A 26,950-nucleotide genomic window follows, 5' to 3' on the forward strand; every position below is an offset into this window, starting at 1 on the left:
CAAATAGTGCAAGTCTCCTTAAACCCCTTCCCTGCTCATGACGAGCTCAGCTCGTCATGAGGCACAGTGGAGCTGTGCTTATGACGAGCTGATCTTGTCATGATCAAGTATAGATCTTACTTTCCAGCACAAGAGGGGAAACCCACTAGCAGCCAAGGTGTTAAAACGTTTTTCACAGCGAGTAGGGCTTCCATTTGGGACAGGGGAATCAGCCCTCAGTTAATTTTGCTAGCAGGCATGGTTTTAAAATGAAGTTAAGGACCATTAGAGAGGGGCAGTTGAAACTTTTCCTGCTCTAGCATTCTAATGCCTTTGAGATCCATAAACCATATCTCCTGACTTGGCTTTCAAGATCTGACTTTAGGTTTCCACGGTGTGACTATAGGGTTAGGTGGCCAAAGAACCTCTTAGTCTTGTACTTAGGGTGAGGCTTCCACACCTCTAGTGGTCTTTTGGGGTACACAGCCGCTCGTATGTTCTAATTTCAATAGTGGCTGTGCCAGAACCGGGAGTCATTTAGACTGGCAGAGCATTGCACCAATGGATGGATACCCCCCTTTTTCCACCAGCACAAATATGCTCTGTAGCGAATGATTCAGCCTGTGCAGTCCTCCTGTTTTGGGAAGCAAGGTATGGGTTCATCTCCTGCCCACGCGTATTGAAATGAGCTCGAGGAAAATGATCATGATGGTGAGAACGATAATGGCAATGAGCGGAATGGTGATGACACCGATGATTGGTTGCAGTTCCAGGGTGCTCTGTCTAAAGCCCTTTTATCCTCATAAGAATCTCCACACGATTATTCCTTATCCATCACTGACTTAATTGGTACAGTGGAGAGCGTTTGAAACAGCCATACAGTAGTAAAAGCCTCAAGGGTGTTTCTGTTTAGGGCATTGAAAGCAGCAGATACCCAGGAACCGAAATTATATATTTCTGTAGTCCAGAGGATAATATTTAAGGTCAACATGGTTGTCCAGATGCATTCCTCTACAAAATAAAACTTCTCCTGCAAGAAGCGCAAATACAAGCCACCTGATTTCAGAGGAAGATTCTTGGAGATCAAAAAGCAAGCATACCCACAGGTTATGAATGTTCCACCTCTGTTTAGACCATTATTGTCATGAATTTTTTGTGATGGTTTGTACCTGCCTAGACATGCTACCCCTCCAACAATGCTTTCAGTTGCCTTGGTCCAGGTATTAGGGAAACTGAAATACTCTGTTTCTTCATATGCTCCATTCCATTTTGTGGTGAATGGACCTGTATATTATCCTGAAGGGGTTTCTTTTGGAACCAGTGCGTTCCTAGATCACGTTGATTGCAGATTCCTCTGAACGTTTCGAGTTACATCTGGGGAGCATCTTAGCTCAGGGCCTCTGGTTTGCTTGCAGACCTCTCCATATAAACATTCTTTACTATGGACCATCAATTCAATTCAATAATCTTTATTTCGTTGCAATTGCACCATAAAAGATATACAAATACATAGTATATATAAAAATACATAATATACATGGCCACAATATCATCAACAAATGTACAAAAATGTGCAATTCAAAAAGTGCTAGTGCATGACCAAATACTATCCCTAGCCTTCTCAGATTAAGGACTTGATTTAGATCTTGGCAGGCGGGTTACTTCGTCGCAATGGTGATATAATGAGATTCATATTTCTGTGGATGGAATATCCGTCACCGTTGTAACGGAGTAACCCGTCTGCCAAGCTCTAAATCAGACACTAAGGTCTGTAAGCTTTTCTCCCAAAGTAGCAAAGAAGTAATAACTGATGCAAATGAACTACATGACAAACATGTTTTATGTCAACAAGCACGGAAAAGACGTGCTAGGTAGTCATGTTCATAGAATCAGTTGTGGCAATCGGCAAGTTGTCACAATGCAAGGTTGATGATTCCAAAACTCCTGGGTGCATCCAGGGTACCAGCAGACACATTGAGCAGGCATTTCGCAGGACAGCATGAGTTGGTGTTTCATCTAGACATCACTCTTATGTTCTTCAACTCCTGCCCATTGATCTCTTAGTTATAAGATAATGCAAAATATGCTATTTTTATATGTGTAGGCCGCCAGATCTAAAATCTCAGGAGAATGCAATGTTAAAGGATTGATTCAAGACATCATCATTCAATTCTTTCCTTGCGGTCCTGTTGATGCCAGTTGCTTTTAGTAAATTCAGCTATTCAGAGTTCACAATAATATTGGCAGTGCCCAATTTGGTGAAGCAATGTGGAACAGAGATCTTTTGTGGATGTCCTTTGAATCTGCCATTAGATGTCCTTAGAGATCCAGTTGTCCACATACAGCAGCATAACTTATCACAACCTGAGATCTCTCAATTTGACACCTCGGACCTTGGCATAATATTTTGAGAGTTTATGATTATGCACAGAGCCATGTATGAAAATAGTCCCATCTATATTTGGAAAATAGTTACATAAAAATATAGACCTTTGAGGGACTTAGGCTCATAAAGCCAACATTTACTCAGTATTTCTAGAATACACAAGAGCAGATGAAGCAACGGATCTTTCGCTTTCAGGGCAGCTAAGCTATGGAACTCGTTGCCAAAACATCTTTGATGTCTTGAAATAGAGCCAGTCTTCGAAGTTAATCTGAACACCTGTCTATTTATTTAAAGGTAGACAGTGTTGATGTATTAGGGTACATCCTTTGACATTATTAGACATCGGCTTAACACGGGGACACTTCTCTTGGATGCAGTGTTTTTGAGCAATATAAATACTTTTTCATTCATCCATGTTTGATGCATCAAGCCAGGTCAGGGTTGCAGTATGAATCTATTGCTGTCTACCTTTCTGTTGTTAGCGCTCATAGAAATTGCCTAAGCAAGTTTCTTCTTTGGAGTTTTCTGTAATATCCTTGAGGACCTGAAAAGAGATTCTATGTCAGGAGCGGAGGCTTTTGATTAGGCTGTCACTTTCTCCCTTTATTGTACTCCATCAGCCATTAAAGGTATCAACATTCTCAAACAAACTACATTTCCCATGAGCATCAGGGAAAATGGAAACAAAAAATGTCCTGGTCACTGCCCAATCCCAGGCCAAGGCTCCTCATATCTTCCTCTGCTGGCACTCTATCCTCCTCTTTCTTCGCTGCTCCAGCAGCATACAGATGAGTGTTTTTCCTTTACCTTTTCTGACTGACTCTATATTGTTGGGGATTTAATTGTTGGGATGTACAGGGTCGCGCAGGTTAGCGCGCTGATGTTTTCTCCCGCTGGGGAGTTGAGGCAGTGACTCTGTGCGTGTGCCGCGGGGGCGTTCTCCGCTCCTTTCGCCGTTGTTGTCTCTCCGGCTCTGTGCGCGGGCGGCCTCCCGCCGCTCGGGGACCGTGCGTCCTTCGCTGCCGCTCTGAGGAGCTCTACCTCCCGCCGGGCGCGAATCGTTGAGTTCCGCTTTGTGCTCGCGTCGGGAGAAGCGGCTCAACTGACTCGCGCACCACTGGGGAGGACTTGTGTGATTATCTTTTGTATTTTGGCAGCGCTAAGGCTACGATAATATTTTCAGAGCCCCTGCCTGGAGCCTGAACACCCGCGAGGCGGGTAAGATATTTAGTGCAATTTCGGGACTGGCCCAGTCAGGCTTCCTTTCAGTGCCTCATAGCAGAGGCTGTTGGGTCCCAGTTTCTTAGTTACTAACCCCGCTGCGGTGGGAAGAGATATATTTAAGGGCTCTGTCCTGTTATAACCCCTAATTGACTTGGCTTCTTGCTGTTGCGCAGAGGCGCTATGGAATGTGAGGAATATTATGAGGAGGAGGAAGAGCAGCAGGTCATGTACTTGCCGGTAGATGACCCTTTCTGCCAAGTTATGGATTCCTCCATTTTGAAGGCCGTGACGCCGGTGGTTGCGCCCCTGGAGAAGAAAATAGATCAGCTTCAGGCACAGTGCCAACCCCTCAGGCAAGGGGCAGACCTTTCGGGGCAAACGAACCCCATACCTCCAGGCCAACCATTAACGAGTGCCACAGATCCCAAGAGAAAGCGCTCCGCGGACGCGAGGGTGGACTCCGACGCCTTCTCATGCTTGAAAAAGGCGTTCTTAGACGCGAAAACTGCTGATACCCCTTCGACCTCAAAGGAGGCGCCGACTGGAGACTTGGGGGGGTGGGGTCAGGACGATGCGGCCACTGTCGACCCAGACGAGTCACCCCAAACCTCGGATGAGGATGGGGAACCAGAGCGTTCGAGGCTTCCCGCCCATCCCACCCAGGCGTCAGGCTCCGACCCCAGTTCAGACATGCTCAACCCGGACGAGTTGCTCCACCCGCGCTCATCGCTCTGGGTTCCTGCTCCCAAGGTGGCGGCATACATGGCGGCCAGGCTTCGTAAGCCTTTGGACCAGGAGGTGCGTAGTTGTCTTCGGGCAGAGTGCCCGCATCCCACCTTGGAGGGTAAGGTTACGGTTACCCCAGAGATTGACCCCAAAATGTCCACCGTCCTCACAAAGTTTGTGAAGGACCCCAAGAAGGGCATAGACCGATCTTGGAGGGCCTGCCAAGATAAACTCTTGGACACGGCGGGGCCTTTGGCGAAAATCTTGGACATTGCCGAAGACGCCAAGGCCTCGGGATCCCTGATTTCCCCGGAGACCCTTTCCGGTAAGGCGCAAAGGGCGATTATTTTCCTGGGGAATGCGAATGTAGCCATTTCTACGGAGAGGAAAAGATCTATTCTAATTAAAATAGACCCGAAGTTGGGGGAACTGGCCACATCTGAGGCAGGTCCGATGGCGGAGGGTAACCTCTTCAGGGACCCATTTGCCAAAGAACTGGGTAAATTTGTAAATACCTTTAATTCCCTGGGCAAGGCCCAGACGTCCGTGAAATGAATCTTCACACCCCGTGTTTTTGGTGCAGCCAGTCGAGGGAGGGGCCGCTCGTCTGGCAGACCCTATAACAGAGGCTCCTACAAGCAGGGCGATTCTCACAGGGGTCAATACCAGGATCCTGACAAGTTCGGAAACTTCTACCAGACCAGAGGTTATCCCCGCCGCCGCGGTGAAGGAGGAAGAGGAGACGGCGGCTACAATAATCACAAAGGTGAAACTTCAAAATGTGAAGGGCCTGAAAGTGGGGGGCAGACTCCAGTTTTTTCTTCAGGCATGGTCATCGCTCACCTCCGACGCCTGGGTCTTACAGACCGTCGGAGGGTTCCAAATAGAATACTCGGGACTCCCCAGGCAGTCCGTTCGCCTCAGACCTATTGGCTTCACGCCGGACCAATGCTCTCTGATAGACAAAGAGGTCGCGGATCTCCTACAGAAAGGGGCTATTGTGCAGGCGGAGCTGCACCCGCGAGGTTTCCTCAGCAATCTTTTTCTTGTGGAGAAGCAGTTCCAGTGGGGTCAACAGGTTTACGAGTTTGCCTCCCTTCCTTTCGGACTGTCGTTCGCTCCGTGGTGTTTTACCTAGGTGCTGAAGCCGGTGGTGGAGCGCTTGCGCACGGAGGGCATCCGTCTTATAATTTATCTGGACGACATGCTCCTCCTGAATTAATGTCCGCGGAAGCTGCTGGTCCACCTTCAAAAGGCTGTCAGCCTTCTGGAGTCCTTGGGGTTCATCGTCAACCAGGCCAAATCGGACCTTCTCCCATCACGGAGGATGCAGTTCCTGGGTTTTCTGATAGACTCAGTGGAAGCCACCTTGTCCCTGCCTTCTCGGAAATTGTCCAAGATCAGGCACGAGTTGAAACGCACTCTGGCACGTCCAACGATCCTGTTACGGCACCTGGCCAGGGTTGTAGGTCTCTTATCGTCGTCCATTCAGGCGATATTCCCGGGGCCCCTTCATTACCGGGCCCTTCAACGCCTCAAGGCTTTTCACCTCCGCAAGGGCCTTACCTACTCCCAGGTCGTCCCCCTCACGGAAGAGGCGAGGACGGAGCTTCGATGGTGGATCGAGCATATGGACGCTTGGAACGGTCGGGCGATCTTCGGTTCCAAGCCGGATTTGGTAATAGAATCCGACGCCAGCGGCCTGGGCTGGGGAGCGCGTTGCGGCGCTGTTTCTACAGGCGGAGTATGGTCATCCGCAGAGAAGGATCTTCACATCAACTGTCTGGAGTTGATGGCAGGTTCATTTGCGGTGAGGTGTTGGACGAAAGACAGGATTCAGTGCTGTGTCCTTCTGAAGATGGACAATGTGGCGGCGGTGCGCTACATCAACCACCTTGGAGGAACCAGGTCCAGGGCTTTGTCCGACCTTGCCCGGACTCTATGGGAATATTGCCTGTCCAACGAAATGTCCCTGTCGGCAGAGCACCTTCCCGGCTAAGCCAACCGAGTAGCGAACTGGTGGTCTCGTCACTGGAGGGACGCCAGTCTATGGCAACTTCGCCCCGATGTGTTCGAGGCGATCGGGAACAGATGGGGTCCGTTTTCAGTGGACCTTTTTGCTTCACGTCTGGACGCCCAGCTGAAGCCCTATTTCAGTTGGCGGCTGGACCCGGAAGCAACGGCGGTGGATGCGTTTCTGCAGGATTGGAGCAAAGAGAGGGGCTATGCGTTTCCCCCCCTTTGCGATGATCATGAGAGTGTCAACCCAGGTGAGGAGACAGCAGGCGGATCTGGTGGTGATCACCCCAATCTGGAGATCGCAAGCCTGGTTTCCAGTTCTGATGGAACTTTCCTGGGATTTTCCAATCCCTCTACCCCACGTTCCAGATCTCCTCAGTAATCCTCAAGGGGATCCTCACCACCTCCTGGCCACACCCTCTGGTTTGCAAACTGCTGCGGGGGATTAGGTTATCAGTTCCTCCGGAACCTCGCTATTCAGTTTTGTGGGAAGTAAATAAGGTCCTTAACTTGTTTCGGGAGTGGCCGTCCAACCTGTCGAGGAAACAGATTTCCGCTAAGTTAGCGATGTTGCTAAGTCTGATTTCGTGTCGCAGGGTCTCAGATGTGAGAGCCTTGGACCTTACAGGTCGTGTCTTGACCCCGGATGGAGTTACCTTCCATATTTCCAGACGTACCAAGGGTGATTCGCGTTCTATCTCGGATCCTGCATTCCCGGATGTCCCGAAGTTATGTGTGGTTAGGGCGCTAAAGGCCTATGAAGTGGCGATGGTTGATATACGCCCACAGGGTGTCAAACAGTTGTTCATTGCTCTTACTAAACCACACAGGGCGGTTTCATCCCCTACTATTGCGCGGTGGGTGCCCTGGGTTATGCAGGAAGCTGGCATAGATATTTCCCGGTTAGGGGCCCATTCTGTGAGAGGGGCAATGGCGTCTAAAGCCTTTTCCGTGGGGGCTCGTCTGGAGGACATTCTGAAAGCCACAGACTGGTCTTCAGACTCCACCTTCAAAAGATTTTACTTTAAGCCAGTAGTGTCTCTGGCTTCCTTGGTGGTGGATAAGCTTTGAACTAGCCTAATCAGAAGCCTCCGCTCCTGACATAGAATGAAAAATTTCCTAGCTAACGTACAGGAAAGTTTCAATTCTATTAAGGAGGTGGAGGTGAGGATTAGCCCACCCTGTCTTCATTCGAACCCTCCCAGAATTGCTGCGTTGGGACGGTAAGTAAAATCTTTATGATACAGTTTTCCCTAATATGCTGTTGTAGGCTATGATGTTCTTATGTCGATTGACTTGCTCAGTGATGCTGCGGTGTTCTATGTCGATTGACTTTCACAGTGATGCTAACTGATTTGGTTGGAAGTTCACTTCCTGGTGCCTTACTTGGTCTGCTTGTACCGTAGGTTCCGAGGCGGGCAAACAGGAATAGCGGACAAAGGACTGTGGCAGTATCGCAGGAAGAAAGAGGAGGATAGAGTGCCTGCAGAGGAAGATATGAGGAGCCCTGGCCTGGGATTGGACAGTGACTGGGACATTGTTTCCATTTTCCCTGATGCTCATGGGAAATGTAGTTTGTTTGAGAATGTTGATACCTTTAATGGCTGCTGGAGTACAATAAAGGGAGAAAGAGACAGCCTAATCCTTGCCTCCGCCTCCTTATAGAATTGAAACTTTCCTGTACGTTAGCTAGGAAATTTTTCATTATCCAATAATTTGAAGAACTGCTAATGTCTGGCAGCTCAGTGTACATATTTCCATGTGGATGGCTTTGTCCTTTGATCCTATGATTAAATGCAAACTTAAGTCACTGACTTTAGAGGATTGCCTTTTTAATCTCCGTAAACTTGACCAGGAGGGTGAATGCAATTCAGACTCTATTGGTAGGTAAAATTCAGGCACTACTGGTAGTTGAATCCTATCTTGTTTTTCATCACAATAAGATGAAAACCTTAGGTAGTTTTTGATTTCCATCAAAAGAAGTCATCAAGTATGTTACTGGTCCCATGGTTGTGCTGTTGAGCCAGTGACTAAACAATCCATCTGGAGATTGATCAAGGGATGCATTCAGAATGCTAAAGTTCCTTACGTTCCCTGTCGTACGAGGCACACTTTACTAGTCAAAAAGCAATTGCGGCTGCTCTTTTCCAAATCATCCAGTCTAACAGACTTTCAAAGCAGTCTCTTGGAGGTCTGTGCATACTTTTGTGTGCATTATTGCTTTCATTCAGATATTAGATCCAATGTAGGAAGACTTGTCTCAGGAAACATTTTGTTAATTAAACTGTCTGGTGTCCTGCCATGCAATATTATGCAGTGCTTTTCTCTGGCATTTTCTTCTATTTAGTTATTAGTTTGTGTATTTTTTTCCAATATTTGGAAGGAAAGAAAGTGATGTGTAAGATTTTTCATTTATGTTTGAGGTCTAGCCTGTTGTTGGTTAATGATTCTAAGGATATGAACCTATTAAAGATCCCATGCTTGAGAAGTATTTCCTGAGGTAAGTAGTCTTTTCATTTGCCACCTGTATTATCAATTTGACACCTTCATGTTGCAGAAAATGTTACGAATTTTACTGAATCAACAGACAAAATTCTGAATTATACCCTGGTACTTCCCAATTTACTATCCAATATCTTCCTTCAACAATGAGCTACATGCTCATATTTTCATGTCCCTTAATATCATATCTGAGGCATATGAGCTGAAGATCATATGCTGTGCATAGATCACCATCTAGTGTTGGATCCAGATGTTTGCATTTTGTTTTTCTTCAAAGAAGTCTTTCTAGTCACGAGGTAGGTGACTCCTCCTTTCGGTGATAGTGAGATTGGGCATCGACTCCATTGCTAGATTGTTTTTTTCCGCCATTGGGTTTGGATGTGAATTATTGCGCTCCGGTCCGGCACCGTTCAATGGGCCCCCTTTGACGCGCAATCCACTACCCTCTACGGTATTGTTTATCAATTGCGTTTACCATTCCCCGTGTATCGTTTACACTAGAAAACCTTTGATCGGAAGATTCGTGAAAGGCCGTTGGGCCTACCTATGCTGGGGTCGGTAGCAGTCGATGGAACGGACTACATTCAAGTTCTGTCCTGGGTGTTGCACTAAGTTTCCGCTCACCGACTTGCACGAAGTGTGCAAGCTTTGCCTATCCCCGGAACACGACGAGAAAGACTGCAACGCATTTCGGTCGTTACGATCGAAGAAGCCGCTCCGTGACCGCCGGGCTCCACGTCACGAAATGCACCTACAAAAAGCGGCTCCGCACAGGATCTCGTCGTAGACAACTCCGAACGTGAAGAATCTCATGCACAGGAAGCCGAATGCGAGGGGGAGCACATCTCCGTGTCTGAAGCCAACTCCGATGCCGAAGACCTCACACCCGGCCAACGGATCGGGAGTACGGAGACTTCCTTACCCTACCATCTCCTCCATAAAAAGGCTCCTGTCCCTCCTCTGCCTTCGGGCCAAGGTCGGCACCGAGAAATAGTTTTGAGCGACCCGCCTTCCGGCTCGACGCCGAGGCACAAACAGCCTTCCGGCTCAGACTCTACCCATCCCCACGCCGGTGCCGACCCGAAACATTAGGCGCCGAAATTGAAACACGCTTTGGTGTCAGTGACAGCGTTAACTAAGGCTAAATCTTCAGAGCCGAAACTTCGGAGCTTAATATTTCGATGTTCGACTCTGAAACAGGCATATAAAGAAAGCAGTTCAACCTTTGGCCTAATGTTCCACCTTCGGATCCAAAACAAAAGGACATTGTGATTAATCCACAGACAGGACATATTCTTGCCAAAGTACCTGAGAAAAGAAAAATGGGCTTACAAGAAGATTACCACATTCCCCTTAAAAAGAAAAATGTGGGAACTACCACTTCTCCACCTTATATTCCATCTTCATCACCCATTGACCCAAATTTTCTCATCACATCCACACATTCACCACCACCACCACCATCACCTGACCCACAGGATACAGGGGATGGGGATGCAGATGACAATACACCACAAGATTCTGACCCATGGGATCATTATAACACTGACCCGTAACCAGATAATGACCCAGACTTCTATCCGTCCAGACCTTCTCCTCCAGATGATAATATCGGATATATTGAGCTCCTTAACAGAGTTGCACAGTATCATGGGGTAGAGCTATATAAAGAGGCTTTAGAGGAAGATTTTCTGTTTGAAACCATAAGTTCATCTCAGAGGGCTACTCAAACATTACAGATGCTTAAAGGTATGATTAAACATGCTGATGAAATCTTTAAAGATCAGCAAGAATTGTCACTTCCAGGGTAGAGAAAAAGTACAATCTACCCCTACTGACGCTGTATATATTAAAGGCCAGTTGCCCTTGTACTCTCTTGTAGTTTCTAATGCTCATAAGAGAGCTAATTCACAAACCACAGGTGTAGCCCCTACTCCTGATAAAAAGTTCAAATTAATTGATGGTTTGGGCAAAATGGTAGCGTCACAAGCAGCTAATCATTGGCGCATTGCATTGCCACTGCTAAAGCACTATTAGCTAGATATGATGAAGCTCATTATGATGAGCTCAAGAAGCTCATGGAATTTTTTCCTGATGAGCATAAGTCTAGAGCTAGTGACCTTATTCAAGAGGGTAAATTAATAACTAATACCTCTATCAGATGTGCTCTAGATGCAGTAAACACGAGTGTACTGCTCCATAGGCACGCTTGGTTAAGAATTTCAGGATTCAAGCCTGAGGTGCAAGCCTCTATTCTTAATCAACCTTTTGATAGGGAACACCTCTTTGGTCCAGCTTTTGATACATCACTGGAAAAAATGAAAAAGGATACTGAGGTTGCTAAGTCCATGGTGGCCTGGGGGCGTGGCCACGGAGGCGTCCAGGATGGCTGCCTCCGGCTGAAGGTCCGCTGATCGGGCAGCCGAAGATCCTTTTTTCATGACCTAACACAACTTTTCAGCGACCAGCACACCTCCATCCTGCAGCTGCAGCGGTCCACTGCCATCCGGTGCCCGAATGGTGATTGGGGAAGGCACGAGTGAAGAGATCGGCGGAGGAGATTAAGGGCCTCCCTCCTCGTCGTGATCCCGTACTGCGCCCGGCCGGCTGGTAAGTGCTGCGGCTGCGGAGCCTCTGCTCGGCCCCTCGCTTGGTTGTGGCGCTTGGTGCTCCCTGACTCTCTGGTCCCGTTTAGGGGGGGCTGTTCTGGTCCCGGTCTCTGGGGTGCGATCGCGGCTTTTGGGCCCGGTGCGTAGTTTTACGGCTCTGCCCGGCGGGCTGGGGGGTTGGTTTTGGGTGTTCTGGGTGCCGCGGTTGGGCTTGTGGGCGACGATGGGCACTGCGGACGTATGTGCCTCGCCGACTAGTGGTGGCCCCGCCTTACCTCGGAGCCTTTACCCTGCCTGTGGTTGTGGATTGCGATTGGACTGCCATAGGCCTTCTCCACCTCGCTTTGGCCCGGAAGAAACACCTGACAGGCGCGGCGACCGGGCCCATTGCTGCCCTATATTATACCATCTAGGATCTTCTGCATTGCCAATAAGCATTAATAGTGTTGCCTGACTGGGGATTGAGTCTGGTCGTGTGAGTACCCCTCCCCCCACCGGTGTGCCATGTGTTAAGAAGTGGGCTATTTCATCGCTGGCACCGCCACGTGCATAGACTGCCACCCCTGGCCCTCTGACCCTGGGCCCTAGGCCGTATAGCTTTCCAGTCTACTTGGATGTGGGATCACAGATTCTGGCGCAGCTTTGGCGCGCTCTGGCACGGATGCCTCTTGACGCCTCGCTGCTTGCATATGCCTATACCCGTGCCAGCTCGATCATAGGGGTAGTGGATACTTTGTTGGCCCGACCTTCCTTCTGTTGTAACTTATCGCCGTCCCTCGCTTCATCGCTGGTGTGCTGCTGCTCACTGCCTTCCAGCTGCTACCATGGGGAAAAGGGACCCGAATCAGCGTAAGCTACGTTTTGATAAGACCTCCTTGCTGACTACTGATGCCCCTCATGGTTCCTCCTCGGGCACGATGGAGTCCTCTGTTCGTGAGGATACCGCCTCCCTGGTTGCCTATGACCGGCGTTTGGACGTTGTAGAGTCCCGAGTTTCTGACATAGAGGATAACGCAGCCAAATCATTGCAACGTCTTGAGCGTGCCGAAAAAATCCTCAAAGAAGTGGCCATCAAAAATGAGGACCTTGAGGCGAGTCGTAGACGCAACAACATCCGCATTATAGGCGTGGCGGAGACGACATAAACTGGATGCATGGATGTATTCGTTGAAAATCTCCTCATTGAGCTGTTAGGCAGAAATGTATTCACACAGCGTTTTGTGGTGGAGCGGGCCCATAGGTCCTTGGGCCCCCGTCCCCGGCCGGGCCTGCCTCCACGCCCCATAATTGCGAGGCTTATGAACTTCCGAGACCGCGTCGCTGCTCTTCGGGCTGCTCGTGAAAAAAGGAGAGGTCCAGTGACAGGGTAGCGCATTGTCCTTCTATCCTGACTTCATCCTCATGGTCCAGGAGGCACAACATAAATATAACGGGGTCAAGGCTACCCTGAGGAACCTGGGCCTCAAATACTGTATCCTTTACCCAGCACGTCTCAGGGTTGAAGTTGCCGGCAGGTTCTGCACTTTTGACACCCCCCTCCCCCCCCTGGAGGCGCAGGAGTCTTGACAGAACTATAAAAATCAGGGGTCTCCTAACAGTTTCCAGATTGCCTTCCCCAGAATAGAGTGACTCACAAACATCGTAGAACAATTCACGGACCCCGGAACTGGCTGACGGACCAACATGTCGTACGCTGTTTCTACTGTGGTGTTGCTGGATTGAGTACAGTATTTCTACACTCCTGTGTATTCACATTGGTTTGCCCGATTGTCGTGGCGTTGCTGCCCCCCATGGCGGATGCCTCAGTTTTCTTGTTTCTTACATGATTTTTTGATATAGTGGATTGTGTTCGCAACGTTTCAAAGCCATGTCACGTTCCACTACAAGATTGCAATGGTTTTGCCGCTTGGGGGTTTACAAGAGGTTGGGTGGGTTTTGTTTTGCGGTGTTTCATTCTTGATTGTTGCATCATTTGTCGTGTTGTTGAGCAGGAAAAGAGATGCGCACTGTTCAGATTATTTTTGTCATGGACGTCAAAATGACCAAGTTAGGTCTTCAGCTCGGCCCTTCCGAGCTTTCGTTGATGTCCTGGAATGTTCGGGGTACTGAATAATTCTAAAAAGAGTAAACAGGTCCTCAACTACATAACTAGGCACAAAATAGACATTGCTTTTCTGCAAGAGGCGCATTTTTCACCCATGGACTACTCACATATTGCCAGGAGCTGGGGCGCTCTCCGTTTTTTCTCCCATTACAGCAGATATTCTAGAGGGATTGGCATACTTGTTCACAAGCATGTACTGTTTGCCCTTTCCAATAGCATCATTGACAATGAGGGCGGATATATCATAGTCGCAGGGACACTTATGGGGCACAAGGTCACATTCGTTGGGATTTATGGCCCTCATGTAGATTCCCCTTCTTTCTTCCAGGATTTGCAAGTGCATCTTCTCCATCTTTAACCAGGCTTGTTAATTGTTGGGGGGGACTTTAATTTGTTATTGAATCCCACTAGGGACAGCACGTCCTCTTCCCCAGATGCTAAAGCTCGTTCACTCCCGGTGCTGCTTGACATATGTTCCCATTTCTCCCTGATTGACATTGAAGCAACCCTTAACTCGTTGTCGTCTGCTTACACCCACTATTCCGGATCTCACAATACCTGGACTAGGATTGATTATTGGCTCCTTTCCCCTGGGGTTGTTGGTTGGGTGGATGATCTTCTAACACTCCCACGCATGCTGTCGGACCATTCTCCCATAGTTCTTAGATTGAAAATCCCTAGATTGGGTGGATACGAGAGGCAATGGCGGTTTCCTGGAAGAGCTCTGACGGATCCCGTTTTCACTGAAGTTAGGCAGGCCAAAGAGGAATACTTTGACCTGAACACTGGTACAGTGGATTCCTGGGCAGTTCTCTGGGAGGGTTTCAAGGCTACCATTCGTGGTGTCTGCATTGCTAAGCATGTAGGCGTATTAAGGGACGTTCGCTCTACGCTGTCCCGCATTGAAAGGGACAATGCTGCCCTTGATGAAGAACTGCTACATTCTTACTCTGCGGAAAGAGAAGCCAAGCGGCTGCAGTTGATGGTTGAATTTAGGGATGAGGCCGTAAGAGAGCTGAGATTTCTGACCAAGCAATACACTGCACGGCAGAATGGAGAGGGTGACAGGCCAGGCAAACTTTTGGCACAATTGCTTCGGCCCCCTGAATACTCCGGCTTATTTCACGGAAATTGCGGGGCCTACAGGTGACGCACTTCGTACCACACCAGAGATTTGTAGCGCTTTTTATCCTACTATAAAACCCTATATACATCCACGCTGTCTGACGACCGGGAGGATCGGGGTAACTATCTTAACGAGATTGCTATGGTGTACCTTGAAAAATACATGCAAGACTTCCTAGCTACTCCCATCACTCAAGACAGCATAGTGGAGGCTATTGATTCCCGGAGAGGTTCCTCGGTGCCTGGCCTTGATGGCTTCTCCGTGGACTTCTACAAGGCCTATAAAGAAGTCTTGGTCCCCCGCCTGGTGGAGGTATATGCTGAAGCACTCGAAATGGGCTGTTTGCCCCCCACATTCAGAGAGGCGGTCATCGTCCTACTCCCAAAACCGGGCAAAGACATTACCTTGTGCAGTTCATACAGACCTCTATCACTATTAAATCTTGATTATACGATCCTGGCAAAGGTCATAGCCATCCGGCTATCGTTGTTGATGGAATCTATTATATCCCCGGCTCAGTCTGGCTTCGTTCCGCATCGTTCGACTTCACTTAATCTCAGAACTCTTTTCTCTGTATTACACTGCATAGATCCTTCCACTCCAGTCGCTGCGATCCTTCATCTTTCTGCTCACTCCATGCACTACGGCATGGACTTGCACCTTTCCCCTTGAATGGAGTTGGGACTCAGTTAAATATTTAGGGATTCATATTCACTTAGACACAGCCTCCATCATTAGATTGAATTACGGTAGTGCGGTTGCTGTCCTAGAAAGCCAGATTGAGAGATGGATTTGCCTCCCCCTATCGATGGCCGGGTCTATTGCCATAATCAAGATGATTGTTCTTCCGCCGTTTTTGTATCTTTTTAATAATATTCCTATCCCCCTCACTAAAGTATTGTTATGTTAAACTCATTTATTACGCGCAAAGATGCTCCTGCAAAGGAGTGTCCTGGCGCCCGACAAGGTAGCAACACAGCACAACTGGACAGAATGGAAGGAAGGATCTAAGGAAACAAGAGCGTTTTAACAGCTCGACGAAAAGAGAGCAAATCCCTGAGGGCACGAATCTCAAGGGGAAGGAGTTCCACAACACTGGGTGCGTACTTGAAATGAACGGCCGCCAGCCCGGCAGCGCTTAAAACGGGGGACGACCGCAAGTTCTAGGTCCGAAGATCTTAAGGCACGGACCGGGACATAACGGGACAAAAGGTTAGAAAGAATCAAGGCAGGGGATCCCTTGAGAATCTTATAGGCTACACAAAGAACCTTGAACTGGATCCTTCGCGCAATCGGTAGCCAATGCAGGGTGCGCAAAGTGTTAGTTGTGGGACAGAATCTAGGTAGGCCCACGACAGCTCTCGCCGCTGTATTCTGTACGCGCTGCAGGCGGGTGATTTCGGCCTGATTTAATCCCACTAAAAGGGCGCTGGCATAATCGAGCCGAGAGATCACTGTTGCCTGAATCACAAGTTGCCTGGTGGTAGCATCGAAAAATTTTAATACGGGCCGTAGTCCACGCAAGATGCCAAAGCAGCAGGCCGCTGTGCGCTTAGTATGGCAGACAAAGGTGAGAGTTGGGTCGAGCCACACCCCAAGGTTTTTTAACTCAGCGACCGGAGTTGGCGTAGGACCCAAATCCGACGGCCACCACCTGTCCCCCCCAGAGTTCCGTATGCTTGCCAAAGATCATAATTTCCGTCTTGTTTGCGTTCAGCTGGAGTCAGTTGGAAGTCATCCAGCTGGCGACCGCCCGGAGTCCATTCTGGAATCTAGGGGCATCCACATCCGCATCCCCGCTGATCGTAACCGCTAACTGAGTGTCGTCGGCATATGACACCATGGTCATACCCCAGTGCCTGACAACCTCAGCCAGCGGTCTCACGTATAGATTGAATACCGTGGTACTCAGCGAGGAGCCCTGGGGAACCCCAAGATCCAGAGGATGGAATTTGGACTGATGGGGCTGGACGGTCACGCAAAAAGATCGGTTGGCAAGGAAGGAACGGAACCACTGGAGTGCAGGGCCGGTAACGCCAGCTTCCTCCAGGCGTAGCAGAAGGATCGGGTGGGAAACGGTGTCAAAGGCGGCGCTCAGATCTAATAGCACCAGCGCCGCCGTTTGACCCGCATCAAGCACGGAGCGCAGATGCTCCACCATATAAAGTAGAGCTGTCTCTGTGCTATGCCCCGCACGGAATCCATTCTGCGTGCTGTCTAAGATGTTAGCCTGTAGAAGATGATCCGAGAGGACAGAATTAACATGCGCCTCCGCAACTTTGGCTGGCCATGGGAGAAGTGAGATTGGGCGGTAGTTCTCAGGTTTACCAGCATCCAGAGTTGGTTTCTTGAGGATGGGCATGACTACCGCCTGTTTCCACTTCACTGGAACCACGCCGGATGCTAATGAGGTGTTAATCAAAGAGCAAACCGGCGAGAGACCGTATGATGTTAGGTCTCTGAACAGAGCTGGCCGTAAAGGGTCAGCCGGAGACCCAGACTTGACCTGCTGAGCCAATTTTCAAAAGCTTTCCGGTGTTAAACTCGGGAGAAGTGTAATACATCCAGAATTGGGGGCATAGGAGGTCTACCAATAGAAGGTACGACCGTGGGAAAGGCTCTGTAGATGGCATGGACCTTTTCCAAAAAGAAGGCCGCCAAGGTTTCACAGTGTGAAATGGAACCCTGATGATTCGCTACCACCTTTTTGCTATAAGGTCTTTCAGGGCCTTAAAAATAGTTTTAGAGGGGTTAGTACTGGTACGAAATTGCTGGGCGTAATAAGCCGCGCAGGTTCTGCAAACTGCTCAATGGTAAAGTTTTACGGCGGCCAAATACAAAACTTTTTTATCGCTGTCATAAGTTTTGCGCAGTCCCGCTCAGCACGCCTACAGGTGCTTTTGAGCGCCTGCAGCGAATCATCGTACCAAGGGTTCGGGTCTCTTGACCCACATTTACACGAAACTAACGGAATAAGGGAGTCAAGGGCCCTAGTAACCCACTCACAGAAGCAGTCGTAACCCACATCCACGGTTTCAGCTGGGCCTAGCGGGTCAGTGGAAAAAAGATGGTAAAAATCATCGAGTTTTAATTTGTTCCAACACCGTCTAGGGATAGAGTGAACCGTGGGTTTGCGGGGCGGCTCGTACAGTGGACACTGGATACGCACCAAATAATGGTCAGTCCAGGCCAGAGGAGATGGAGTGGAGATACTAGCTTCTGCCAGATTTGTAAAAAAAGGGTCTAAGGTATGACCGCCTACATGGGTGGGCTGCAACACCAACTGAGCTAGCTGAAGAGCCTCGAGATCGGCTACAGAGCTGTTTACCGCAGATATGGTCAGGTTGTCGTACTGGAGGTTTAAGTCGCAGAGAATGGAAAAATTGGAGCAGCCTGCTGCCAACGTGCTGATAGCATCTGGGAGGGCCTCCCTGAAAGCCACATCGCTACCAGGGGGACGATAAATCAGTAGGCCCGAGAAGGAAAAATTGGGCGTAATTGAGATCTTAAACAACGTGCTTTCACAGCCAATAATTTTTTGCCCTTGCCAGTCGCACGGATAGCAGGATTTGACCGCAAGTGCTATTCCCCCTCCTCTAGAGGCTCGGTTAAGAGTGTAAACCGAATACTCGGGCGGGAAGGCCAAGTTGATAACGGCCGTGTCGGTCTCCTGTAACCAGGTCTCCGTCACACAGAAGACATCCGGCGACTCCTTACCTATCAGGTCGGAGATATCTTGGTGATGTTTAACCATCGACCTGACATTCAGGTTCCATACGCTAAAAAATGGGCTGGAGCTATTTACAGCAGCAACAGAGGCGTTGCTCAAGCATGCAATGGGGGCGGAAAGGTCCAAAGTCCACCTCCCGCAAACACAAGAGTAAGGGCCACAAAGCGGCCCTACCCGCGGAGCATCACAGCTCCTGTTACATTGCCCGATGGCAAGTAGAGTGTCCCTAGAATAGCGCAACATTATGACCCCCGTAGCATCCAACTGGCGCCTGATCAAGCCCCACACCGCTCCAAGATGGCGGCGAAAAAGCGTCCCACCCCAGGTACCGGACCCGCTCAAATGGCGGTGTTCAACCGATTAAGGTGCAGGCAAAGTGGGCAGATAAAAACAGGGAGTACTAAACCAATAATAAAGCAAATGAGAAAAGAGGAAGTTTTAAAATCAGTTACAGCAGTAAGAGTGTGAAGCGCTACAGCAGCAATGCGCTACCTTGTCTCTATTCTTTTCTAAGTTGCGCTCCTTACTCTTGCGCTTGGTGTGGGGCGATAAAAACCCGCGTGTGACTTGGGGGGGGTATTGACGCTTACATACAAGCGTGGCGGCTTTGGTGTACCTGATTTTTATCTTTATTTTTTAATTGCTCAATGTTCATATGCTTACTCTTGGTTCCACCCGGATGCCCGCATTCTGTATCTGAAGCCAGAAGCCGACCTGGTCCTTCCTGGACTGTTATCCTCTGTCCTCTCTAGGGGTTTCCCTCGAGACCCACGTGATATTCAAACCGTTTCAACAACCTGCTGGGCATGGGATAAATTGCGCAGACTTTTAGTCTCGACCAATTGTATTCTCCGGCCCTTCCTTTGCCCAACGCCTCCTGGCTGCCGATCACTGGGGAATCCGTAGTGAAACATACCTTGACCAAATTCCACATATGCACTATTGGCAATCTCTTTCCAGATGGCCATGCGTTTTCAATTTCTAAAGAGCAACGTTTCACAGACCGCTTGTTTATGGATTCCTTTGTATTGACTAGATTACAGTCCCTGTTGCGGGCCTCATTTCCTACGTTATCGCTTGCCCCCAAGGAGGCGTTTCCCCCCCTCACTTTTCTCATCCAACACCCATCAGGAGCTCACTTAGTCTCCAAATTGTATCAAATTTGTAGTCCTTCACTTCCCTCCTTTGATGCTAAGGTACGTGATGCGTGGGAAAAAGACCTGGGCTATCCCATATCAGCTGATCAGTGGAAGTGGCAGGTATAAGCTTATCCATTTTAAATGTATTTTTTTTTTTTTTTTTTTTTTGGAAGACCTTTATTTATACCATTAGTACACAGAGTCCAACCAAAAGCCCGAAGGATTGGCAATACAGTACAAAACAATGCGTCAGTGCACTCAGGATTAATTACAGGTTGACTGCGGTCAAGTTTTAGCTTTTGTTCGTACGGATAAATTACGGCAGGACAGTTCAAATCAGAACGTCAATTCCAGCATCAAAGGATCAGGAAAAATAGGCATACGTTTCGTTTGTAGCACCCGCCTCTAAACTATCCTCCTAGAAGGAAGCATCTAAGCAAACAGCAGTATACATCGCTAAAACTTAAATAAACAAAGAGTCTATCCGCTATATAGCTCAGAGGAAAAAAAGATAAAAGAACAGCAGGCCCATAGAACAAAAAGAAAAAGAACATAAGCCCCTCCAACCCCCCACCCTGCACCCCTGCAGCTGGCTACGGCCTACCCCCCCCCCTAGCAGTGTGCCTGTCGCCCCAAAAAAAGGAGTCCCGAAGTGTAGAAGAGAAGAAAAAGATCCTAATCTATAACTACAATGGAAGTAGTAGAAAGCGGAGGGGAGCCCCCACCAGTCCCTCGGCCTCACCCTCCCGCAGTTCCAGTACCAGCACGAGGTGTAAAGGTCAATGAGAAAATACAGTACCAGCAAACAAGTTATAAAGTACAAATTCGGTACACTGCGCAATCAAGAAAATCCGCACGTCTCACATCCCTCGCGGTCAGCAACAAAGAAACCATCAGCCGGTTGTAAGCAGCGTTCATCCCTGTCCCGTCCTGTCTTGGCTACCCCTGTTCAACAAAGTGCCCCATGCGAGCAGGACCAGCAGTCCAAAAGCGTCGATGTGGTTCAACCGGGCATCAGTCATATCCTTTTCACGTCGATCCGGTGACTCCGGCCAGGACCAAAAGTACATCTTCTGTGTGGCATACAACGGAGTTGGGCGAGGGAAAGGAGTCTCAAAGTCCAACGACAGCAGCTGGGGCGACCCCCGAAAGGAGGGGAGCAGAGCTCGGAACGAGCACCCCAGACGCAATTCCAGTCCAGAGACCACACGTCGTCCTGGGCATGCAATTTCCCTAGCAAGGGACGCCACGGGGCAATGGGTCTCAAGCCCATCGATGTCGCACAGGGCCGCCATCTTATAGTGGACGGGCAAAGGATGAGGTGTGCAGCTGTGTTCCTCCTGCCCAGCTATTCTCGATCGCCCCAGCGCAGACACGATCGCATCCAACTTGCTGGTAAGGGTTCGAGCGGAGTGTTCTATAGAGCTCCGGAGGGCGTCAATAGCTGACATAAAGCCGTCATATCGCCGGTCTCTGTCGTGTCCCTCCCCGACCATGCCCCTCCGTTCCAGTCGTCCAGAAATCCCTCGCGGCTCAGCCTCCTCGCAGCTGGCGGCAGTCATGCCCGTTACGATCACTGGCACGGTCCCGCTGAGTCAGGCCAGGGTACACACGTAGGGGCTGCAGTAGTGGCAAACGATATCAGGACAGTGCGAGAAGCAGCCCCCAGTGAAGAAGCAGCCCTGCTGGATACGGAGGTAAACAAAAATTCGGGAGTCGCCCGCCGATCGTCGGACAAAGTGCAGACAGTTCCTCCAACACAAACAATCGGCGTTCCAGCGATCACGCGATGCGCCTCAGATTGCCCGGTACATCTTGAGCTTGCACCCCCAGTCCAGCCTACGGTGTGGGTCAAAAAGCGGCCATTTCCCGGCTGAGATGATCCGACCGGCCCACAGTAGCCGCGGTCATCCGTTGTTGTTCGCTCCGCGGCCGGCCTGGATATCCACTAGGGGCCCCGGTCACAGGACTGCAGCGGGCCGCAAGACATTTCCGGCCGGTTCTCCCGCTAGCGAGTAGGTGCAAACTCCAGGGTTTCTCCGCAGGTCGCCGGAAGGTGTCAGGTCCACGTTCGTGCCGTTTCGGCGCAGGATCACAGGCAGGATAGACGCGCAGGAGGAGATGGTCTCCGGAGCCGAGGGACTAGGCGACCGTCCCGGTCGCCATCTTGGCTCCTCCCCCTCCATTTTAAATTTTTACGTAGATTGTATCACACCCCGGCGCATTCACAAAAAATGTATCCTGATCGGCCCCATCACTGCCCCAAGTGCAAAGCCCTGTTTGCTGATTTCGCCCACCTGTCCTGGACTTGCCATTTTGTGCAGGAATATTGGCCCCACATACACCGCACACTTAGTGATATGCTAGATTTAGACCTCGTCCCCACCCCTGAAATTGCTCTGCCGGGCTACGTTGCCAACTTTCCACGCAATGTTCGTAGACTCGCAGCACTGGGATACTTGTTGGCTAAACGTGAGGTGGCGCTATTATGGTGTGACAAACGTCCTCCACGACTGAGGTCCTGGCTTAGGAGTCTGGCCTTTTGTAATATCACTAGCGAGGAGTAATCAACTCTGGTCCCCAGTCCATCCCGTCCAATTGACATTTGGGGCCCATATCGCACATACATCGCCAAGGTCGCTGCCGCCCACCAGTCTCAGCTGGAAAACCACATAGTACCAGTGGGAGTGGGTTGAGGATTTGTGTATTATTACATCTTTGAATTCTTATTTATTGGCACAATGAATCATATTTATCGTTTTAGTATTTGTGTGTAAGTGCACAGATGGGAATATCATTTGATATGTTTATGTAAGTGATCGCTGTATTATTTTTGAAGTTTTCTTTCTCCCTATATTTATTCTTAGTTTTATTTATTGTGGTTTTTATATATTTGGGAACTGTGTGTCTTATTGGTTCTTTATTGGTAATAATTGCAATGTTTCGGTCGCCTGAACACCCTGAGATATTTTAAGCTTTATTATATGCGTATGCTCTCTCTTCTGCTGACTTGCTTATGTGACAATATGTAACGTAACAAGACATCACTGTTTGATTCCTTTTTGTTATTTTGGAAAATGATAAAGATTTAATAAGTCCACGGGGGCCTTACAATCATTTTGTCGCTCATTTTACAGGGGTGGCTCCAAAAATATGTCAACTGAAAATCCCTCCTCCTCTTACAAGGGCAATCAATCAATCAATCAATCAATCAATCATTCAGAGTACTTGTAAAGCGTGCTGAGGGGAGAGGGGGGTGCTGCTACTTCTCGAAGAGCCAGGTCTTGAGGAGTCTTCTGAAGGCGATTAGGTCTTGGGTCTGCCGTATATGGGTAGGGAGGGTGTTACAGGTCTTGGCGGCGAGGTAGGAGAAGGATCTGCCACCAGAGGTCGTTCGTTGGATGCGCGGGACAGCGGCGAGGGCGAGGCTGATGTAGCGGAGCTGGCGGGTGGGAGTGTGGAAGCTGAGTCTACTGTTCAGGTAGGCTGGTCCGGTGTTGTGGAGTGCTTTGTGTGCATGGGTGAGGAGCTTGAAGGTGATCCTCTTGTCGACGGGGAGCCAGTGTAGGTCTCTCAGGTGGGGGGTGATGTGGCTGCGGCGGGGGACGTTGACGATCAGTCGGACGGAGGCGTTTTGGATGCGTTGTAGTTGTCATAGGTGTTTGGCTGGGATTCCTGCGTAGAGTGTGTTGCCGTAGTCCAGTCTGCTGCTGATGAGGGCCTGTGTCACCATTCATCTTGTTTCGGTCGGGATCCACTTGTAGATCTTGCGGAGCATGTGGAGGGTGTTGTAGCAGGAGGAGGAGACTGCGTTGACCTGCTTAGACATGGAGAGGGAGGAGTCGAGGATGAATCCTAGATTGCGTGCATGGTCGGTGGGTGTTGGTGCTGTTCCCAGTGTGGTCAGCCACCAGGAGTCGTTCCAGGCTGAGGGGGTGGGTCCGAGGATGAGGACCTTCGTCTTGTCCGAGTTCAGCTTCAGACGGCTGCTCCTCATTCAGTCGGCGACGTCCTTCATTCCCTTGTGGAGGTTGGTTTTGGTGGTGTGTGGGTCCTTGGTGAGGGAGAGGATGAGCTTGGTGTTGTCAGCGTAGGAGATGATGTTGAGGTCGTGATGGCGGGCCACTTGTGCGAGGGGGGTCATATAGACATTAAACAGCGTTGGGCTGAGGGATGAGAACTCGGGGATGCCGCAGATGATGTTGGTGGTTTTGGATCGGAAGGGTGGGAGGCGGACGTTCTGGGTTCTGCCGGAGAGGAAGGATGTGGTCCAGTTAAGAGCCTTCTCTTGGATTCCAGCTTCTAGGAGGCGTGTCTTTAGAGTGCTATGGCAGACCGTGTTGAAGGCGGCTGACAGGACCAGGAGGATGAGGGCTGATGTTTCGCCGTTGTCTAATTGGCGACTGATGTCGTCTGTGGCGGCGATGAGAGCTGTCTCCCTCTTCAAGAGGTTACTTTAGAGATGGATATAGAGGAAACAGAATGGGAATAGGCAGAGGTAATTCAACACCAAACAGTGACTTTCTTTTGATACCCCCGATCATTCCACTCGTGTCGGGGGGACGTCTTTCCCAATTTCTTCTTATTTGGAATACAATTACATTAGACAAATGGGTTCTACAAATTATCCAATTTGGTTACTGCTTGAGCTTAAAAGCACTCCACCAAGGTTACACCTCATGTCACAAGAACATCTCACCCTGCTAAAGCACGAGGTTCTCTCTTTGTTGCAGAGAGGTGCAATAGAACCAGTCACTTTACCTTACAAGGGAGCAAGGGTGTACTCTCTCTATTTTCTAATTCCCAAAAAGGACAGCTCTCTCAGGCCTATATTAGACCTCAGAGAGCTAAATCTATACATTTAGTTGGACCACTTTCATATGGTAATACTCCAACAAGTGCTTCCGCTCCTTCAGTAAGGCGACTTTCTCTCCTCTCTGGATTTAAAGGACGCTCATTTTCATATCCCAATACACCATTTGCACCACAAATACCTCCGGTCTGTGGTAGCAGGCCAGCCTTATCAATTCAAATTCCTCCCATTCAAGTGACCACCGCACCCAGGGTTTTCACAAAATGCTTGGCAGTAGCCACAGCCCATTTAAGAAGACAATATGTTCACGTCTTCCCATACTTAGTTGACTGGCTCATAAAGGCCAGCTCGCACGACAGCTGTCTACACCACACACAAAAAACTGTGCAATTACGCCACGAGCTAGGATCACAGTAAATCTGTCCAAATCCTATCTCCAACTGTCCACAACTCAAGCATATCTAGCTGCTACTATAGACACACAAAAAGCTCTAGCATACCCAACTCCAGCCAGAGTCCGGAATATTGAAGCCCTGCTGATTCAGTTTCAGCCTCAACACTCTTTACTAGGTCGTGTGTTCATGCAGCTTCAGGAATTAACTATAGAAGAACCCTTTTTACAAATACACCAAAATAAAGTGGTTCTTCGGACCAATCCTAAATTCCTTCCTAAAATAATTTCTGCATTCATGTTCTTCCCTCAACCAGATTCAGTTCCAGAACGTGCCCTACACGCATTAGATGTGAAGAAAGCATTGCTTTATTAGATAGAAAGGACAAAGCCTTTCCCTAACACAAATCCACTCTTTGTTGCTTTTGCTCTACCACACAAAGGCAATTACATATCAAAATCAGGTATTGCAAGGTGGATAGTCAAGTGCATTTAAATATGCTATGCACAAGCAAATTAAACAGTAACAGTTCCGCCTAGAGCACCCTCTACACGCAAACTGGGGGCTTCTATGCCATTCTTAATAAATATACCCATAGATGACATATGCAAAGCTGCAACATGGTCTTCACCTCACGCATTCACAAAACACTATTGTGTAGATTTGTTAGCAAGACAGCAAGCTACTGTGGGCCAAGCAGTTTTACATACACTATTTCAGACCACTGCAACAGCTACAGGTTAGCCACCGCTTTGGGAGAGAACTACTCTGTAATCTATGCACAGCATATGATCTACAGCTCATATGCCTTGAACAGAAAATGTTACTTACCCAGTATGCATATGTTCTTGGCATATAGAGCTGTAGAGTCATATGCGCCCACCCGCCTCCCCGGGTACCTATACCTGTTGCAGTAATACTTACTTAGATTCATGCATTCATGGACATCTCCTTTACTACTCTTACTAACTCCATTATCACCCTCTGCGGGAAAACAATCTAACAATGGAGTCAATGCCCATGCACATTATTACCGAAAGGAGGAGTCACCTACCTTGTGACTCGAAAGACTTCTTCAAAGAAAAACAAAGTGCAAACATCCGGACCCAGCACTTGATAGCGATCTTTGCACAGCATATGACTCTACAGTTCTGTATGCCTAGAACAGATGCATACTGGGTAAGTAGCATTTTCCTTCAATACCCATAATACCCTTTATCAGCACTTATCATGGACACCTACCTGTATTTTCTTAATACTCTTAATTTTTGTCAGAGACAGATCCTACCCAAATGATAATACAAATCTCTATATTCAGGCTCTCTACAATTTTACTGTTCTCTTTTTATTTTATTGTGCACTGCTCAATCAATTTGTTATTGCTGTTCGCGGAAAACATCAGGTTTTGTTCTTTTTAGCTTGCTTCTTTTTCAGAATAAAAAGATCTTGCTGATTTCATGGTTTATTCCTCTCTATGCAGGTTACACATGGAAACCAAATATTGCTGTGGATGTGCAGCAGCGGTCAAATCTGGTTGTATCCTTCAGCTCTTCTAACCTCAGTTCTACTTATCATGTCCTCGTAAACAGCTACAGCCCTTCTTCTGAAGTATCTTGCAAGAGGGTTTCTCAGGTTGTCTCACAGGTAGCGTAAAACCAGCCTTCCTCCTATGCCTCACATTTCTTTCACTTGAGCCTTTTGGGTGTATTGGACTTCAACTTTCATAATAAAGGACGAATCAAATGTTTTCTAGTTTCTCTTTTTGTCCTTCATTTTAATTGATTTTGCATGAAGGAGGTAAAGTGTACAGGTAGTGGGATATTTTATTGCTGATGTTATTTGGAACAAATGCAATCTTTTCAGTGCAATTTAGGTATAATAGTGTGTTTGATCCTACATTTAAACTATAATTGTGTTTCGCTCAAAAAAATGTAACTTTAAAAGATGTATATATAATGTCACAGAAATGTAATCAAGTAGTGCAGACTTTCTGCCAGTGAGCAGTACTTCATTACAATGAAAAAGATCCTCTGGTACTGAACAAATCAATTCCTGAAGAGAAGAAAGAAACAAGGCAAAGAAGCACACACTCACTGTGCCAGCCCCATCAGCCATTTTAACAAGAGCAATTATTAGAGAGTTGCAGACTTTACAACCAAACTACTCTCAGATCACTACATTTTATGGTGAGTGTTGCTAAT

The 26,950-nt window shown here is 48.5% G+C and overlaps 1 protein-coding gene across 1 annotated transcript in view; it reads left to right on the top strand.

Annotated features, from left to right (window-relative positions):
- Positions 1–26,950, top strand: part of IL17RA (interleukin 17 receptor A) — a 263,698-nt gene that overhangs the window by 163,344 nt on the left and 73,404 nt on the right. Inside the window, exon 7 of the mRNA XM_086952880.1 lies at positions 26,230–26,393. Within this exon, the coding sequence (XP_086809006.1) occupies positions 26,230–26,393 (164 nt within the window). The remainder of the gene's footprint in view (positions 1–26,229; positions 26,394–26,950) is intronic.

Source organism: Lissotriton vulgaris, chromosome 1_2 (genome assembly GCF_964263255.1).
Source record: "Lissotriton vulgaris chromosome 1_2, aLisVul1.2, whole genome shotgun sequence".
Lineage (NCBI taxonomy): Eukaryota > Metazoa > Chordata > Amphibia > Caudata > Salamandridae > Lissotriton > Lissotriton vulgaris.